Consider the following 18,349-nt stretch of genomic DNA (forward strand, 5'->3'; position numbering starts at 1 on the left):
AGGGTGACCGCTTGTTACTCGATCATTTATCGCCCACCGCGGCGCGATTACACCTGTTCCCAGGCAGCCGCCTATATACACAAACGATGCTGCCATTTTTGCGGTTCCTTTTTTGGAGACCACAAAAGCTCTATAGCCCCTTGTTGGCGATAAGACGAAGGCTTCTCACTTGCTTCGGTTTCCGGACGTGCACACAACCATTTTTCAGCGCGCTTATCTTCTTATTCACGAATAGACATTGTGTATTTTAGAACACAAACGATTTTTTCCTCACTTTACTGTCACTTTAAAAAAATTACGACCATATTTTTTCGAAATAGATTCTTTCGAAGAATTTAAATCAGCAATAAAAAAAATCGACCCTGGGGGGTCGCATTTGGCAAAACAATTCGACCCTCAAAGGGTTAAGCGTGCGGTGTTCTCGTCACTCAGTTTGTTTTGAAGCGATTCACAGCATGAAGGTCACTTCCCTTGCTGCTGCTGCCGCGCTTCCTGACGCCAGCGTTCTGACAGCGAGTGTCCATGGTCATACAGTGTGATGTGCTCATGTTTGCCTGTGCGCGCTGACACCATGCTTGTTAATTTAGTTAGCAAGCGACTATTTCCAAATTTATACGGCCCATAAAGCTACGATCCTTACTTCGCATAACTGTCTCCAAATTTGCTATTGCAATCAATGCTTCACCTTTCGGGCAAAACTGTGCATCTTTTTTGTTCACAATTTGATTCGAAGATGAGGAAAATGAGGCTTCTTGCATTGTGCTTGTTGCTTCATTCCTTCTTTACATGATACTTGCCAATGGAGATTTCAAAGGCTGCTGGGAATTGATAAACTACAGTTTAAGAAACACTGGTCTGTTCGATACTTCATTCAAAGAGTACCCTGCACATACCTGGTCCTCCTCAGGTGACCGACTGTTAGCTGAAGGGGCAGTACTAGTTGTGGTTATGCCCTGGCTATCACACCACTTGGCAAGCTGCACCTTCTGCTGCTCAGCCCGGGGCCTGCTTTTCTTCAGCTTCAGCATGGCTTGGCTGGTGTACCCCGTCCTGTATTCATTTTCCAAGCACCATGCCACAGTTTTCAGGTGACGAGAGTTAGAGACAGGAAGCATAAGATTTCAAAACGAAAGTGAAAGGAGCGGGGACATGAAAATTCTGCTCTCAGTTCGCTTTGCTCAGAATGATAGGAATGTCACTGATCATAAATGACCCTGATGTACAATTTTTGAATACTTCCTGGATATTTTATTTGCAGGGTCTTAATACATAGTGAGTTTGGTTTTTCAATGCACATGTGACATCATAATGTGACGAGTAACTCGAACGTAAAAGTGTGGTCTAAAAATGTGGTCCAATTTCTATTGTTTGCCTTTCCTTCTCATTAATTTGCCCAAAGCAATTGGCGAACTGCCCTTTAATACACAAACACACAACAGCACACCTTGCAGAAAGCTATATATTTTAGATATGTGCCCTGATGCCTGAGAAGAATTTGAATCTGGAAGATAAGGAGAAAATTTACAAGTTCGAACTGACAAACACACACACACAAGAAATTGCACTTACAATCGTAAGACGTCCTCCAGAAAGTAAGCCTTCACTTCATATGATCGTGATGGCACTAAAACAAAAAATGAGACAGTACTTCAAATGTGGAGCACAGTACAAGAAAAGACAATGTGTTTCGGATGTAATTGAAGAATAAGTGCATAAACCAAGTGTATGCATTCACACCTGTCACTATTCAAAGGAATAAAACTCAAAAGGAAATTCCAAGAAAATTCATGATAAATATATACCCATTGAATACAGACTATGCTGACTAGCAATGGTAGGATGAATTACTGGAACATGACGGTTACTAAGTTAACATTGCCACAGCCAAATCCATTTGAATTCAGCGAACAATTTCCTTTCAGTTGCTCATAACACAGGATGTAGGTAAACACATCACTGCTTTAGAAAAATTAAGAGCAACATACCTTCCACAACAGGACAGCCACCAAAGTATTTGACAAACAGCTCCACATCCATGGTTGCAGACATCAGAATCACTTTTAGATTCCGAAACTTTGGAAGCAAGTCCCGCAGCACAGTAAGCAAAAAGTCGGTAAACCGGTCCCGCTCATGAACCTCGTCCTATGAAAAGCAGATTAAAAAGAAAAGCAGCATTAGTAATCAGAATGATAGTAAAATGGTTATGCTCAACAACCATAGCCTTGCAGAAGCAAAACAAAAAAGCACTAGTGTATTAAGCCGAAGCTTTGCTTGGGGCCAACTTCAATTTTCCTACTCAAAAACATGTAAGATGCAGAAATACTTTTATAAGACAATTGTTGGGTTGATTCAAATGAAATTTATTGCATTTAAGAGAAAAAGTACATTTTAGCAACTCTAGGAAGAACTTTGATTTAGGGTTTCGAACTTTTTACGATTATTGACAGAAATTGGCAAGCTTAAAAAGAACAAAAACTGTCAGCCCTTCCACTAGGGTGGAGATGGAAGACCAGCGAAGCTGTACTATGGTGGGAATTATGTATTTCCAATTATGACTATTACGATATGATGGTGTAATTGGTTATTTGAACTATTGAAGAATGAGGAATATATATGATTCGGTGGTTTTCATTTATTTAGTGACCACAGGGACCATGGCCATAACTATGGTCGCTACAGTACACCGCCATAGGGTGTACGGCAAAAGTTAGCACGCTTTTTGTAAACATGTCACCAACGCCGCACGCGTTCGGTGCGAATGCGGGCAAAACACCGCCGCCGCCGACAACAGTTCTGCGCGTTGTGTGACCGCACACAACCGTTGTCAAAACGCTGGCGTGAGCAAGCGCGCCAGCAGCAGCAAGCAAAGGTTCATGCGGTCTATCGCTTCAACGGAAACTGAGCGACGAAAGCACAGCACATACAAAAGTAGTAGCCGTGTTGCAGATTGCTTTCAAGATACGGTGCGCATGACCGCCTGGAGCCCCGAAAAGTACAAGTTGCTCGCAGAGCAGAAGCCGCAACCCCTCCTTCCCATGCTGCCTTCCCGCTGTCCTCCTTTCGCGTGAGAGATTGAGTCGCAAGTTCCCCTTACGCCCGGTCGCAAGATACGCATTTGGTGCCGCAGCTAAACGTCGCCTCCCCTCCCTCCCGTCCCCCCACGGCCTTTCGCGCGACGAAAGAAGTGGCGTTTGCTCTCCGCCGTGTGTTCGCTCCCCATGAGAGCGCGCATCCCTCGCGCGCTTTCAATTGCACATACAGCATACAGCCAATGAGAGTTTTTTTTTCTACATCCGGGCGCGACCATCAAAGACTCAGCCCTTAACAGCTTCGGTGTGAAAAAAAAAAAAAAGAAGGAAGCACCAAGTTTACATGCCTGTAAGTAGGCACCAAAAAGGATATCGAAGTTCTTTAAAATGCATATTTTAGAGCATTTCAAGTGCAAAAATGTCATATAGTTACAATATTTATGAGGGCTTTGCAAAAGATCTAGTACTCACAAATTAGTGGCAAAAATCAAACTGGTGTATAATATCTCAATCTAGCCCACATTAAATGTATTATTAGGTGCAGTTAACAGAATTGTGATATTCATTTACTGCTGATTAACAGAGTCGTAAACTTGATAGTACATGAGTCTTTTTTTTGATCGTGAGGAAGCTTTAAGAAGAAGCTAAAGCTCCCTCTTAATTTTAAGAGGAAGCTGAAGAGGAATTTCCTCCTACTTTAAGAGAAATTTAAGAGGAAAAATTAAGGGGAAGCTTTAGCAAATTTTGGTTATACACTGGAAGTTATTACATGCCCTCAAGGAGTGCTCTACCGCAAGAATTTTTCAAATTAGTTCATTAATAGCAGAGATAGAAATATTTGAAGTGCCGCAAACCCATGATTTCAGGAGGCAAGTGTCACTGCCAACATGGACACTCTCTCAACTTGCCCCGTCTGGCCTCCGCAAGCAAAAATGTCATAAAAAAATTCCTTCTCTGTGTTCTCCCATACTGGAGCCGGAGGATCGAGTGACGAATATGTGACGGGCCCCGCCTTCTGTTTTTTTTAACTCTATCTCTCTCTCTCGTGCATTTTTGCTGAGTAGCGCACGTCCGGTGATGGTCTCGTGCGCGAGCTGTTGTGTCTTGTCTTATTTCACGCAGCGAACGATTTTGCACACTTTGCATGAGAACACCTGATTAGTGGTATAAGTCAGTGCCGCAATCACGAGCACTGAGGCAGGCACAAGAGTATGAAAGAACATGATCGCGGAGCTGGAACACGGTAGAAAATGACAGTCTCGTTCTCTGCGCACGCGACTGCACGAAGTGGGAACAAGCATACGAAACAGAAGTACATCCCTGTCACTCCGGTATGAAGTAAAACAAAAACACCCAGACATTCAGTTTGTATGTTTTATTATTTCTCTCAATTTCAATTAATCGATTGAAGCAACAGATTAAACAAATACTTTGCCTTGAATAATTCTCGAAGACACATGTCACTACGTCGTCACAGCACTGCCATGTACATTGGGCCAATAGGCATCGTCTCTCCGGCTAGGAGCGCGGCACCCACAAGAAGAAGGGCAAACAGTGTTTAGTTTGAAACTTAAGCTCTTTCTATGGTGTGTAGAAAATACTTAGCAGACACGATCGTTAGTGCGCATTGTATGCACTGCGCCTGCGAGCTCAAAATAGCCAGAACTTTTGTTAATTAGAGTAAACCCTGAAGATGAACATGCATGGAACTAACTTTACTCAACCTTTCACAAGTTCAATAAAACAGCACTAGAAAAGCCAAGAAATCACCTCCTCCAAAGAAAGTATGAAAGATAACCTGAATGGTTGGGATTTCTCCAGTGGCTGTGATATTTGCTATACGGCACAAGCAAAATAAGCTGACAGCTGTATTGTGTGTATCTGGCTTTGTCTTCCATGAAATGATAGCCGAGTCTGTTTTAGCTTCATTTATAAAAGCTGTTTTTCCGTAAAAAAACAATTTTGCATCTTTCTATCATAACCGTCCTTTGGGGCAAAAATTTTAACGAAGAAGCCCTACTAGTACTCACCACAATGACATGGCTGATTGTTGCCATTGCAGAGTCATTGCCCATGAGGGTACGCAGGAGGATGCCATTAGTGCACACTGTCAGCAAAGTTTTAGGTGACACCCTGCAAAGAAAGGCACAGTTTTATTATGACAGTCTTATGTGCTGCAGTCAAAGCAAAAATAATGCAACATGTTGACTGGTTTAAAAGAATAGCCCATACAAATAAAAGGTGCTGCTCAAGTCAATGGATGGGTGAGGTATGTATTAAAATAAAGTTTTGTGGAATTCCATTGTCCTGAAACCGCAGAGTGGGCAATGAAGAGACGCAGTAGTAGTGGAGGGTTCAAAATTAATTTTGACCCTACAGGATTCTTTAATGTGCACCTAAATTTAAGTGCACGAGTGCTTTTGTGTTTCGCTCCCATTGAGCCAAGACAACAAGGAATCGAACCTGTGACATTGTGCTCAGAAGCAGAACTCCGTAGCCACTGTGGTGGATATAAGTGAGGTACTACAAGGCAAGTTGTTTTTTCATCCACTTTTCGTCCATTAATTTATAATTTTCTTTAATTCACTTAGTAAGTACAAGTAATTTCCCCTGTGTTGTCCTTGGTGTCTATGTTGGCTTCGTACGATAGGTTTTATCAAATGGACACTAGGGGGTAGCAAAATAAGTTGAGCCGTATTAGTAAATGATCTTTTTACAAAAACAAAAAAACCACTCCTATGGCGAAAGTCCTGATAAGATAGAAAAGAAGCAAAAACAAAAGACGGGCAGCAATGCTGGCTTAAGTTCCCACACCGGCTTGCAGTGATGTCGTGAATTTTGATGGCTTCTGCTCGGGCCTAGTTAATTCTCTATTGGTAAAAATGCACTAAGTTGCATTCTAAAGCAGCAAAAGATTGAACTTAGCTAGCTCTAACTACGGTATTTTCATGCCCCAACAACTAAAATATGACAAAATAGCACATTGAAGTGCATTACGTCACACTGATACACCAGCGCTGGGTTTCCCGTATGGTATTCAAGGAATGCATCTCATTTCCCTCTTCTAGTAATCAACATTTTACCACAAAATTAACAAAAACAGACTTTTGAAGGAATACTTCACCAGTCTAAATGGATTTAGTGTATCTATTTACAACCCTTTAAAAGGCGTTCAGTGTCTCATGGGAACCCTTGAACACTATGAAAACCAGTATGACGATACACCTTCCCACCTGTTCTCTAGTCGTATCTGGTAGCCCACAGTGTGGCCTAACTTTTCATTTCGTTCTGTAGCAATGCGCTCGGCCACAGCCACAGCAGCCAGTCGTCGGGGCTCAGTGCAGACAATGCGGCACGGATTACCAAGGCTGCAGTTCTGTTCCAGCAGGTACTGTGGCACCTGAAAACAGTGCACCAACAAGCAGTGATTACAAAGAAATGCAAAAGACTGAGATTGAGACTCACTTGAGCAGGATAAGCGAGAATTTTTGCACAGTACAGTAATCAAACACAGCTGTCTAGAGGAAGCGAGCAACAGATTCTGGACTTCTAGATAGAATCAAACACCAGTACCCCTACCTGTTTTATCACAACCCCAAACCTTGCTTTGTCCCTCCCCTATATCTTCTCCTGTGCCCCCCTTTTTCCCCCAATTTTTTTATGTTTTTACTTCAGTGAGTGCCCTCTATGCACCAGCTAATTCTTCTCCTCCTCCCCTAGTGAAGTTCGGGGAGAGTGAGCTACACGTACATAAAAATGCGGCTAAGGAAAGCAGCTGCTGCCCTGATGAAGACTAGTTTACTTGTGAAAATGTAGGCTCCAGCGATATTCCTTGTTCCACCACTGCTCATTACTTCAAGCCTACCTGTTTCTGTCAACTTAACGTCTTTGTTGAGAATCATGCAGTCAATCACCCCTTCCAATAATTGGCACACGCGCACGCACGCACACACACACACACAGGCAAACAAATAAAAGAAAGAAGTACAGCGGGTGACTTCTTGTTAGCAGTAAGAAGAGATATTTCCATAAAAGCTGAACATGCCCACATGACCGGTGGATCACCTGAGTGGTCTTGCCGCAGCCAGTTTCTCCTATGACGATGGTCACTTGATTCTGGGCAATGGTGGTCAGTAACTTTTGGCGGCTCTGCCAGATGGGTAGACGCTGGCGCTGGGCATCGAGGGTGCTTTCACAGCGAGGTGGAATTTGTGGAATGCCACAGTTGAGTCGCGCCGTTGTGCGGTTCACGTCACGCACTGTGTGCGCCAGGGAAAAGAAGGGCGGTTACATAGGCATTCATAGCAGCACCGTCCTACAATAGATACAGAGCGCAGTCCTGCTGTCCACAGAAGAAAATCAGTTTTAATTAGCAACAAACTTTAAGAATAGTTCCTGCGCACACGATTAGCAAAAGCTTTTCTTGCGGTGCTGCCCGAAAAAACACTCTAGCGTCTCCTCTGGATAGACGTTCCCCTGCCCTTACTACCAGCTCCATGATGCTGTTGCAAGATGTCGCTTAGTACCTTTTTTTTTTGACTGATTCCTTTGCTAAAACCTGCATGTTGATGTCATGTCCTCTAGTACTCACCTTCACTCCAACTCCTCACCCATAGAGGTGTAACAATGCCACCAGCCTGCTTTTAGCAAATGAAGAGCACTATTGGCTCTTCTTTTCCTGTTTCACTTCATGCTTCCACCGTCACTTAGGGAATTAGTCCAAGATGCCAATTTACGCCTATCTTGTGCACTATAGAAGCGATCAAAACAGCGGCGTCACAAGACATTGATTCTCTAAAAATGTCTTCATGGTAGTCACTTAGAATTCCAATGTGCAGTGGAGTACGCAGAAAGTTTGAATACAGCTGAGGTACTTACTTTGCTTTGATTATTTGAATTTTTTAAATTTATATTTTAACTTTATTTGTTTATAGTTTGTTATTTTGATTATTGCATGTTACACTGGCAGTCTTCAATTACTTTTCAAGCCATGAATGTGAATAGAAGAGAGTTCAAGTCAGATTACCAGCGTGTTTATGATGCAAGCACAAAAAATTTGGTGAAATGTTCTCCTGCTATGTCTTGTAGCACTTAGACAATAATTTTGAGCATTAACAAGCCACTTCGTTGGACAGCATGCTGGTCCCTTTCCATTCAGCTGGCAAGCAATACAACTACTCAAGCCCGAAATACTCAGTTGTTAATTGGCGAGAGAAATTATACCTCTGCTCCACCTCTGAGCTGGCCAGACACACTGAAGGAAGTCCGTCTTTCCTCAGGTGCACTGACCATGCTTTGCTGAGCCCACTTGATAAGCATGTATAAGTCACATAATCTATACAACAGACCACTTAAGCAAAGTGCAATGCGGGCAAGTTGAAAGAAATATCTCTCTTTTTTCCCCATAGTGAATGTCTGTTGCCTCACTGTGCATATGTGGTAATATGTTTAAACTGACGAACTCTGACTGAAATAAAATTATTTGAAAGTTTGCATTAGTCCGCGTCTCTCCCTTCTCGTCTTCATCTATTTTGTGCAGTACCTTTTGATGACCATAAAAATGTTCCCCTAAAACACTTTACTACAAATGTCGCCCTAAATTTGCTTACGCACCAGTTTGTCTCATGCTATCGCTATTTTAAAGATCTGCACCAGCAAGACCACAGCGATTCGACGCAACAATATTGGAGAAAACAGGTGCACACATACCTTCCTGACCAACAAGGCGTTCTCGCTCAGTGGGAGGCAATAGCTCTTGGCGCTCATGAGAATTAACTGGAAACTTCTGCAGAAGCAGCATGGCAAATCGGCACGAGAGGGGCCCCATAGTAAAGCCGGCATCAGCCAGAACTATAGTGGAACCAACTTTCTTAGTAGGCAGTAAGGAAACGATTCGATCCTTTCCTGCATAAGAAAAGAGAGCAAAGGTTGAGCTGTGTGTAACCCTGACGTTTCGTTCCATGCAGCAATTTTGAACACTACCTTTCTGTCTAAGCGTGAAGGGGGGGGGGGGGGGGGGGGGATACAAAAAACAATGAGAGTTGTGAACAACATCCTAGGAACAGCCACATTCGTGAACATTGCTATGTAGCTCAAGGGGGAAAGCCAAGATGACTTGGCCCCATTTATGAGAAGTAAGAACTACATCAGCAGGAAGGCAATGTTTGAGGAAATGCGGTTGGCCTACGAAACGATGTCGCAAGGCAATCATGGGACAAATTTTAATAAACGAAGTAACGGGCGAGTTAAGGGGCTAGGTGCAATAAATAATAATAAATTGTTTTTAAAACACCTTATCGAAAACGCCCCAAAATTTGACTTCACATGGCCATCAAGCCTGCCGTTTATTCAGAGCACATAAGTATTAACACTTGTCCTAAGCATGCAACGTATGCCGTAGGTGTGGACAATGCCTTTGGTGTGGACATGACAACGCTTGTTCGAGCAATCGCCTTATTTTCGCATTACCGGTAAGCACTCGAACGCTACAAGACGCAATGCGCTTAGTGCATCAGTTTTGACGATTCGAGTAATGCCTCTGTTTTAAACATTATTTTCCCCAATTGAACCTACAGAAACAGCGCTGATAAACCCACAAAGAATGACACTAAACCGCGGCCGATCAGTGTGCGACTCAGATGTCAACTGTGCATCAATATTGGGAAGTACGAAATAAACACATTACCCTCTGCTTTTTGACTTCAGATTCAGCGTCTGACAGTAGTTGTGTATAAATGCTCGCTCCTCAGCCGTGAATGATGACGGAAACTCATATTCTGCAAGACAGAAAAGTCGTTGTAAGCTCAAGAGCAACGGTAACGCTCATTATGCAGTACGACTTGAAGGTTTTTGAGGACTAACCTGTCTGGTCTTCAGTATGATAGAATTTTTGAAGTGCCGTCGTGACGGCTATGCGAAACGCTTCACCGACAGCAACATTCCTCTTGTTATTTCGGGTCATCGTTGATACTTTCGAAGCTTTCGAGCTGTCAGCAGCTGACTGCCCGACTAAAAGTTGTGAACGCCACAGATCACGGACGCTATTCAGTGTGATTGTTGCCAGATAAAAAGCTGCACTGACTAACGCTCAATAATAAAAAATAAGCTCAAACTGCTAAAACAAAATTGTTTCTGTCATGCATATATGCAAGTTTTTTGACACGTATATGAAGGAAAGAAAGTTATTTTCTTCTTCGATGAAGCCCTAAAGGGCTAAAGTTATAGGTAATGTCCCAAAACTAATAGCATGACCTTCGAGACCTGTAATTGTGATCTAGAGGTTGCCAGAGGTGGCTGTTGATGGAAGGAGACGTATGCGCAGTCGCTGCGATATCGGCATTAACATGGCGGCTCTCAGGCAGGCAACGTTAAGGCTGTACTTTCACCGACAAAATTTTCTCAATCTTTACGCCGGTACCACTGCCGCCTGTATACATTGCGCCGGCATTTCCTATCAATGTGCCTGGACGCCCAAGCTCTGTCCTCTTGTGTCGCCGTTGAGTGCTGGCAAGGCTCGCCAGCAATTTTCAGTACCAGCGTTATGTGCACACCCGGTCCGCCGATGTTCATCACGAAGCGAGAACAGCTTCGATTTGATGAAGAATTCGCACATAGTGTGGCCGAACCTGATCTTTACAATCAAGAATTGGATACAGACTATGTTCATCATCAAGCCCTACTTAGATGCGACTTACAGCCAGCGGGAATTCCTTGACGGTGCAAAGCAGGTGATGCCGCCTTCTTTTGCTTCTCAACTAAGTGCTGGCGTAGCGTTTTGCTAGGTTTTTAACAAACTGAAGGGATCGTTGTATTCATTTGTGCCCCATCACAGGTACGCGATGTCATTTGTGTTTGTAGGCAATGACTTACGTTTCGGTTCTGATGGGCAATGGTGACTTCACATCCATGGAGGGCCTGGTCACTAAAGATGCAAGTATACTCTACATTGCACTTGCAGCGCCTTATGTATTTCTATGTCGCATTCACGTCTTGTAGCGTTTGTCTTGCACGTTTGCATCATCTCTTATTGGACCATTTCATAGGAAATCAATGTAACTTGTCCTTGGGTTAGTTGGTTCATACTTGGTGAAACCATTGTAGCGCAAACAAAACACACAATAAGATGCGTAATTCTGTAATTGACCTTACATTGCTCGAGTTTGCGGATTTTCTTATTTGCAAAACGCTGAACAACCTTTCTGTGCAGGTTGCGTCAGCAGCTCAGACAAATTGCTGCTCCTTGAGTGTCGAACAACGTCAGAGGCTGGCAGTCAAATTGTCCGACATCTACTTTTGTTTCTTATATCAAATTGGCATCATCATGGATGACAGTAAGTGACCTTACGGTAATGGTACATTTCCTTTTCATAAAAGAAAAAAACAAGAAAAATGCCACCGTTTCTCATTTGAAATAATGGACGAGTTCGAATTGCAGACAGCAACCGGAGATATTTGGAAGCCACTGTTGTCTACCACTACATGCCAGGTCTAGAAGAGGCACGGCGAAATCCTGCGATGATGGATGGGACGGTGGAGCAGCTTCAAGAGAAGGTTCATGTTGCCAACTACAGGTGCTCCTATTCATTCTTGCTGTGCTGTTGTTTGTAGCATGCATCTTTGACAGGCACAAGCGTCATGATAATTCATTTGCCCCTACTTAACAAGCAGCTTGTGTGGTGGCCACAGTTCTAATACATTGTCACCAGATGTGTACACATTTCATGCAGTCAATTAACTAGCAAGCAACATACTTTATCTGCCCACCCTCCCACCTCCATTGATTTCAAATTCTGGTTTGTTAGATTTTCACCAACAAGCATACAAGTTCAAAGGGGCCATTCAGCATCCTTCAGAGTGTCAGTTGTTGCATACCATTCCTTGTATGGGCATAAGCGAAATGCAGTTTGCAAACTTCAGGCACAACCGTTGAAACCCCTCCTGTGTATACGGGGTCTCCAAATGAGACAATTCACCAGCCAATCACTTCACCTGAACTCATACAAGCTCTCAACAAGCTTACTCACAACATGACACCTGGTCATCATCAGATGATCAATCAAATCCTTCGGAACCTAAACTACAACTCCTGTAGGCCCTACTCGACCTTCCTAACAAACATTGGGACATGGGTAGCTTACCAGCAAAATGTAAGCATGCCGAAATCATGCTAATTCACAAACTAGGTAAAACGCCTTGTCTCAACAACCACTGTCCCATATCACTGACATCCTGTCTGGGAAAGCTCTTTGAGCTCATTGTCCGTGAAAGACTTTAACACCACATAGAAGACCAACATCTCTTCCCAGACACAATGTTTGGTTTCTGACCCAACCTTTCCACTCGGGATGGTCTGAAGGGAAAGTCCTCAAACATGTCATACCCAATAGCCCAAAAGCCATTCTTGCCTTAGGTCTCAAGGGAGCTATTGACAACGTGGCACACTGTATCATTCTAGACAACCAAAGAAACACCAACTGCGGAGCATGCACGTATAAATATATCAAGCACTGCTTTACCAACTGTACAGCCACCTTCAACATCTTGCGAATGCCACCTTTCCTGCACACCCAGCAAGGACACAATGCAAGGCACAGTGCTCTCACCAGTACTCTTCAACATTGCCATGATGGGACTCACGCCCCAACTTAATGCCATCTCAGGCATCAAATGCCATTTATATGCAAATGACATTGCCATATGGTCAACGGGTGGATCTGTAGGTGTACAACACGCCACCTTAAAGCATGCATTCAAAAGTGTACGAAACTGCATCACACTTAGTGGACTACAGTTCACTCCAAAAAAATTGGAACTCCTGATCCTAATGCACCAACCACGAGGAAAAGCGAGCCCGATACCGAGTGATATTACACTCCGCATGGGCACCACCTAAATCCCCCGGGCGAGCTCAGCCTGCACATGCAGACCAATGGTGGAGCAGGCCATGCTCGCCAATGCCTTCAACACTCCACCATGCAGGTCTTTCAGATGGTCGGTCACATCACCAACAGGAAGTATGGCCACAAGGAGGATGACATCCTGCAACTCATACAAGCACTCATCATCAGTTGTCTAGTACATTACATCCTCTATCTTCCGTTGAGTACAGTAGATCTCAACACCCTTGATAGACTCTTACAAACAGCCTACTAGCAGGCGCTTGGATTGCCAATGACAGGCAACATTCCGACTGGAGCCGTTTGGAGTTCACAATACTGCCCAAGAACTTATTGAAGCTCACCTTGTTAATAAACAGGAACGGCTACAACGATCCACCACTGAATGACACATCTTTCAACAACTAGGATATCTCCTACAAGCTTCTCAAGCCCCTCTCAAAATTGTCTCTCATCTAGAGGAAATTAACGATATACCTCCGCAAGTCATGCTGATATTTAAGGCCCTTTCGCTTACGAATGCCCATGAAAACAAGCTGTGTTGACTAAAGGGCAACATCAGGAAGTTTCGGTTTTAAATCTCGCAGCCCCTACGTCGTCTGGCAACTAATATGCATTGGAAATCCAATCCAATGCGAGACATATCGCTCGCTCGGCTTGCGTATAGTGCCTAGAATATACTCTAGTGTGCCGTCCACCGAGAGTCTCCAACGCGGGACGGTGGCGCGGGCTGTGATGCCTGCCGCCGCGGGCCACCAGACGGCGATGCCTGTCGGCACCATGCTAAATCCTGCGGTGTTCGACTCGCGTTCGTTTGCGATGCGTTGATTGCTACGCGTCGATTGCAATGCTTAGTTCATTTCTCGCCTTGCTGCCGCTTTCGTTGCAGTCTTTTCTTATTGTGAGTGGGTTTTTTGCATCTATGTGTGCACTCGTCTGTCTAAAGAAACTTTGAACAGGTCGCGAAACAGCGATTTCCCAGAGACGCGGAAAGAAACGGCTCATCTCATTACCCAGCGCGTCCGCAGACCCCGAACGTATTGCGGATTGGGACAAGAACATAAGAGGCAGATCGCCGGGCAAATGGGGAGACTCGCGTCGTCTCTTGCGTGAAGTCCGCCCATGTCTCAGCATGGTCCGGCACAGGCTACAACGATCCACCACTGAATGACACATCTTTCAACAACTAGGATATCTCCTACAAGCTTCTCAAGCCCCTCTCAAAATTGTCTCTCATCTTCACAGTCAAATGCGTGTTCCACCCATCCCAAGAAACATGCACCCCACGTACCACACTGGTCGAAGACAGGCTAGGGTGCAAGCTTTGACTTGCAAATACGGACCACCCCTTTCACCCTCTACATGGATGCTGCTACCATTCCTCCACTCTTTGTGCCCACTATGAGCATGGTAGACGGTGGGGGAAAAACAATGCTGCAGCCAGGGTGCAACATACATCCATCACAGAAGCAAGATGAGGTTGCCATTGCGTTTTCTATGGTGGCCCGGCCACAATGTGACTGTGTTATCATTTTCTCAGACTCCCAAGCAGCATGCTACAACTACGCCAGTGGCAAGATTTCCAACAAAGCTGACCACATACTCCGCTCACTACAAACAGCATTCCCCACTATTCTCCTATGGACTCTGGGTCACGAGTCTCTACACGACAATCAGCAGGCACACGCCTGTGCCAGAGCACACGCCAACCGGGCACCGCACAGAGACCTTGACCGAGACTTACCTGTAGCCTTTACCACTTGCCTATACTCATCTCGTGCATTATCACTTAACTCGTTGTACCCTACCACCCCTACACAAAACACTCATTTGTGAAGGGGCTGTGGCCTTACAAAGACTTAATACTCATCCCGTCTTAGCCTATACCATGCCTACCATCCCACTCTATATTCATATGGATGTCCTCCTGTGATAAATACACCTCCTTATATCCATGTGGGCATGCGCACGCTCATGCCTGACACCCATGCCTGACCATTGGGAGCACCATTGACCAGCTCAGATCCGTGCAACCAGCTCGGGCTGGTAAGGCGGGCACGGCAGGTGGTTGCCGCTGCAGGGCTTGTGGACTAAAAAGCCTAGCCACCGGCGAGTGAAGAAGCTTGACCACCTTCAAGGCTCTCTTAATGTAACACCACACACATGTCAGCTGCAAACAAAGCAAGAATCTAGCTTAACCTCTTTTAGCTTGGTTGTCCTAATTTCACAACCTAACGTTTTTATGAGCTCCTAAATATGAGTGGAACACTGATTGAAAGAAAGCCGCATTATGACGTCATGTTGCTGAAAAATATATGTTCCCATCTCCAATTTATAAAACAATGCTTTGCACTCAGTTTCCGACGAGGCTGAGCACTAAAAAAAAACAGGTGGCTGCACCCATTCAGGTGCACAAGTGGCAGTCATCTTTTTACAATACCAGCTGTTTCACAGGCTGCCATGACATGCGAAGCAGTTTGCCTTCCAAGGCAAACATGCAGATAAAAATTTGTGCGTTAATCTCTCTCCACCCTTTTTTTTTTTTTTTTTCATGTAACACACTCACAAATTTCACCCGGGGTAAAGCTTCCCTGAATATTTAGTAGTTTTATGTAACACCAGTACAGTAGTATTTCTGCGACAGTGATGGTTTGTTCTATGCACTGGTGCATTTTCTATTTAACTATGACAAATTACTATATAGTAATAGATAATTACTGCCTCTAATAACAAATTGTTATTAGAAGCAGTCAGCTAGTTAATATGTTTTATGATTATCTAGTAAAATTAATTTTTTGCTGGAACAACTGATCACGCTACCCCATACATGAAGAACAGATGTCCAAGCACTATATTTTTAACGGCTGCCTCCAATAACCAGGTTTATAAAACAATCATGCAGCTTAAGAATAGCAACTGCTGTGATTATTTTGATTTTCAAATTAAGCCACTAAAATATGCTGCCAACATAATTGCACAATCATTTTCTGCTCTATTTAACATGTCTGTCAACAGGAACCTTTCTTTCAATATTACAAACAGCTGTAGTGTGCAATCTGTACAAAAAGGGAGATAAGAATAATCTAGCTGACTACAGACCTATATCTATATTGCCGGTACTTAAAAAAAAGAGAAAATTCTTCATTTACAATTAGCTAAATTCATCAACACACACTATCTATTACTTGAATCACAGTACAGTTTTCGGAAAAATTGATCCGCTGAACTTGCACTACTTGACCAAAAAAGTTTATGCTAAACAGCATCGAAAATATACAATTTGTGCTTGGTGTCTTTCTAGATTTAAGCAAGGCTTTCGATTCTTTGAATAGAAATTTACTGCCACCAGAGCTAGATTTATATGGTATATGTATCTAAGCAAAAGAAAACTATATGTATAAATAGCTTTACTTCAACAATTAAATCAAACTTTCTCAGTGTTCATCAAGGTAGTATTTTAGGCCCTTTTCTTTCTAATTTATACATAAATGACATTGTAAACAGATTATTCAGCAAAACATATTGTTTATGCTGATGATACCTGTGATTTCCTGTTTATGAAGATATGCTGCCAACATAATTGCACAATCATTTTCTGCTCTATTTAACATGTCTGTCAACAGGAACCTTTCTTTCAATATTACAAACAGCTGTAGTGTACTTCATACAGCCCTTCATATATTGTTGAAGGAAATGCGTTTAGAACCCTTCAACTATATCTTTGGTCAAAACGACGTGTATTTACTTACCTGAAAGAAGGGAATTATATATAACACAGATTATATGAATGGGCTTGCTTGAGTGGACTTTAATGCAGAAATAAAACAGATTATTTTTCAAGGAAAAGTTAAACAGATGCATCCAACTTCATCTCTTTATATTAATAACATTATTCAAATTGCAGATCGTGTAAAAACACTGGGTGTCATATTTTCTGAGAACATGTAGCGAGGAAAACGGCCCTCATCACAACCATTATCTACTTCCATTGAAAACAATACTAATTATTTACCGTTCATTCTTTCTATCTCATGTTCATCACTGTTTTCTAGTATGGGGTAATACTACGCAAATGAGCATTTATAAGCTTACAAGACTTCAAAATAGGCTTTTCAAGATTGTTACTAACAGTAATTTCTAAACCAGCCAACATAAAACTCTCTGAACACACGGCACCATAACTGTTGGTTCACGCAAAAATTATGGCGACCAGATACTATGCAATGTTATTCTGGAAAATAACTTGAACAGATTTCACAATGTTTTAATGTTTTTTTTATATAATTTTAATGTTTGTGTCATATCGTGCGATTTGCCAAATTGTACCGCTGCAGTCCAATTCTGTGTTGTGTGTATGCACGCTATAGGCTTTCTTTGGTCTTTTCTAAACTATTGCTATTTCATTGTTTAATCAGTAGCTATTTTACCCTGCTGAATTTGTGTCTAGTATAATGCTGTTTTATTATTATTTTATAATTTCGTGCATTTCATGCTATTTTTTTTTCTCCGAAATACGATGTCACTGCTTTGCAGCCCTTTGTATGTAGTGGGAGCTGGTCAAGCTGCTTGAATGCAGCTTTTACTCCCGCCATCCTTCATGTATAACAGATGAAAATAAACATTCAATACTGCAATTGCTTGTTAACTTTTGAAAGATTCCCTCAGGATTAAAAAAAAAAAATGTTCAGTTGCGCGAGTGAAGCACTTGTCCCATCTTAATTTTGTGTTTGTAGTTGCGCTAAAAAAGACAATGTAGTATCTGGTGCACAGTTTACCCATGTGCCATAGCCTAATGATCAAAATTGCTGCTCTGGCCTGGAGGACTCTGATTTTATTCATGTGAATGATGTGACAAACCCTCCTCCTTGTATTCCTATACTATGTCGCGCAACTATCTTCATTGTGCCTGGTCACCATCACACCACTGCCCTTCATATATTGTTGAAGGAAATGCGTTTAGAACCCTTCAACTATATCTTTGGTCAAAACGACGTGTATTTCTTTTCAGGTTCATTCGGGACTACACTAAAGGTGCAGAGAGTGATTGGACTATCAATCAACTAAACCACTTCAAATTGTCAGCTGTACCATGAGCACTTGTGGAGTTGCTTCAGTCCGCCATCTGGAATGTTTACTGCGAGCTTATGTAGATTGGTACTACCTGGCCAGTTGTGTATGCAATACTGGCATTAAATTTGTGTCTGCAACTAAGTTGGTCATTGTTGCCGCTTGCAATTTTAAAACTTCTTTTTCTTGGTGCGAGCGTTGGATATCATTGTGTGACAATTCAGCATACTTATAAAATGAAAGTCACAGATGGCCACCATATCCTTCCAAAGAAAATGAACTGCATGGCAAACATGCATGCTTCAAGGAAAGTACTTGTACAGAATAAAGTTGCTTAATAAGAAAAGCAGGGCAGGC

At 42.9% G+C, this 18,349-nt stretch overlaps 2 protein-coding genes and 1 long non-coding RNA gene across 3 annotated transcripts; 1 reads left to right on the forward strand and 2 right to left on the reverse strand.

Moving 5' to 3' along the window:
* Window positions 1-833: 833 nt before the first annotated feature.
* On the reverse strand, window positions 834-8,869 carry LOC119442645 (3'-5' RNA helicase YTHDC2-like). Its single transcript, XM_037707601.2, has 7 exons — window positions 8,739-8,869; window positions 7,095-7,288; window positions 6,263-6,429; window positions 5,060-5,162; window positions 1,986-2,142; window positions 1,570-1,624; window positions 834-1,050 (listed from the first exon to the last, which is right to left on the reverse strand). The coding sequence occupies exons 1-7, from the start codon at window positions 8,854-8,856 to the stop codon at window positions 834-836; spliced, it is 1,011 nt and encodes a 336-aa protein (XP_037563529.1). The 5' UTR covers window positions 8,857-8,869.
* Window positions 8,870-8,902: 33 nt separating this feature from the next.
* LOC125943299 (uncharacterized) lies at window positions 8,903-10,111 on the reverse strand. Its single transcript, XR_007465726.1, has 3 exons — window positions 9,891-10,111; window positions 9,715-9,805; window positions 8,903-8,933 (listed from the first exon to the last, which is right to left on the reverse strand). It is a non-coding gene; the product is annotated as an uncharacterized LOC125943299 (long non-coding RNA).
* A 244-nt stretch (window positions 10,112-10,355) lies between these two features.
* On the forward strand, window positions 10,356-18,136 carry LOC119442646 (uncharacterized). The gene is made up of 5 exons (XM_037707602.2): window positions 10,356-10,756; window positions 10,887-10,958; window positions 11,236-11,359; window positions 11,464-11,599; window positions 17,934-18,136. Exons 1-5 carry the CDS (start codon window positions 10,373-10,375, stop codon window positions 18,016-18,018), a joined length of 801 nt encoding a protein of 266 aa, XP_037563530.1. The 5' UTR covers window positions 10,356-10,372; the 3' UTR covers window positions 18,019-18,136.
* The last annotated feature ends 213 nt before the right edge of the window (window positions 18,137-18,349 follow it).

The sequence above is a fragment of the Dermacentor silvarum genome, chromosome 2, assembly GCF_013339745.2.
Source record: "Dermacentor silvarum isolate Dsil-2018 chromosome 2, BIME_Dsil_1.4, whole genome shotgun sequence".
Classification (NCBI taxonomy): Eukaryota; Metazoa; Arthropoda; class Arachnida; order Ixodida; family Ixodidae; genus Dermacentor; species Dermacentor silvarum.

Excerpts from the sequence above, each read along its gene's own strand:
- LOC119442645 (XM_037707601.2), bottom strand. The coding sequence starts at position 8,856 with ATGGGGCCCCTCTCGTGCCGATTTGCCATGCTGCTTCTGCAGAAGTTT. Across the intron at positions 7,289-8,738 it reads ACGCCTTGTTGGTCAGGAAG|TGCGTGACGTGAACCGCACA; the intron begins GTATGTGTGCAC and ends TGGCGCACACAG. Across the intron at positions 1,051-1,569 it reads CTGGAGGACGTCTTACGATT|GACGGGGTACACCAGCCAAG; the intron begins GTAAGTGCAATT and ends AAATGAATACAG.
- LOC119442646 (XM_037707602.2), top strand. The coding sequence starts at position 10,373 with ATGGCGGCTCTCAGGCAGGCAACGTTAAGGCTGTACTTTCACCGACAA. Across the intron at positions 10,959-11,235 it reads AGGGCCTGGTCACTAAAGAT|GTTGCGTCAGCAGCTCAGAC; the intron begins GCAAGTATACTC and ends CTTTCTGTGCAG. Across the intron at positions 11,600-17,933 it reads GTTCATGTTGCCAACTACAG|GTTCATTCGGGACTACACTA; the intron begins GTGCTCCTATTC and ends ATTTCTTTTCAG.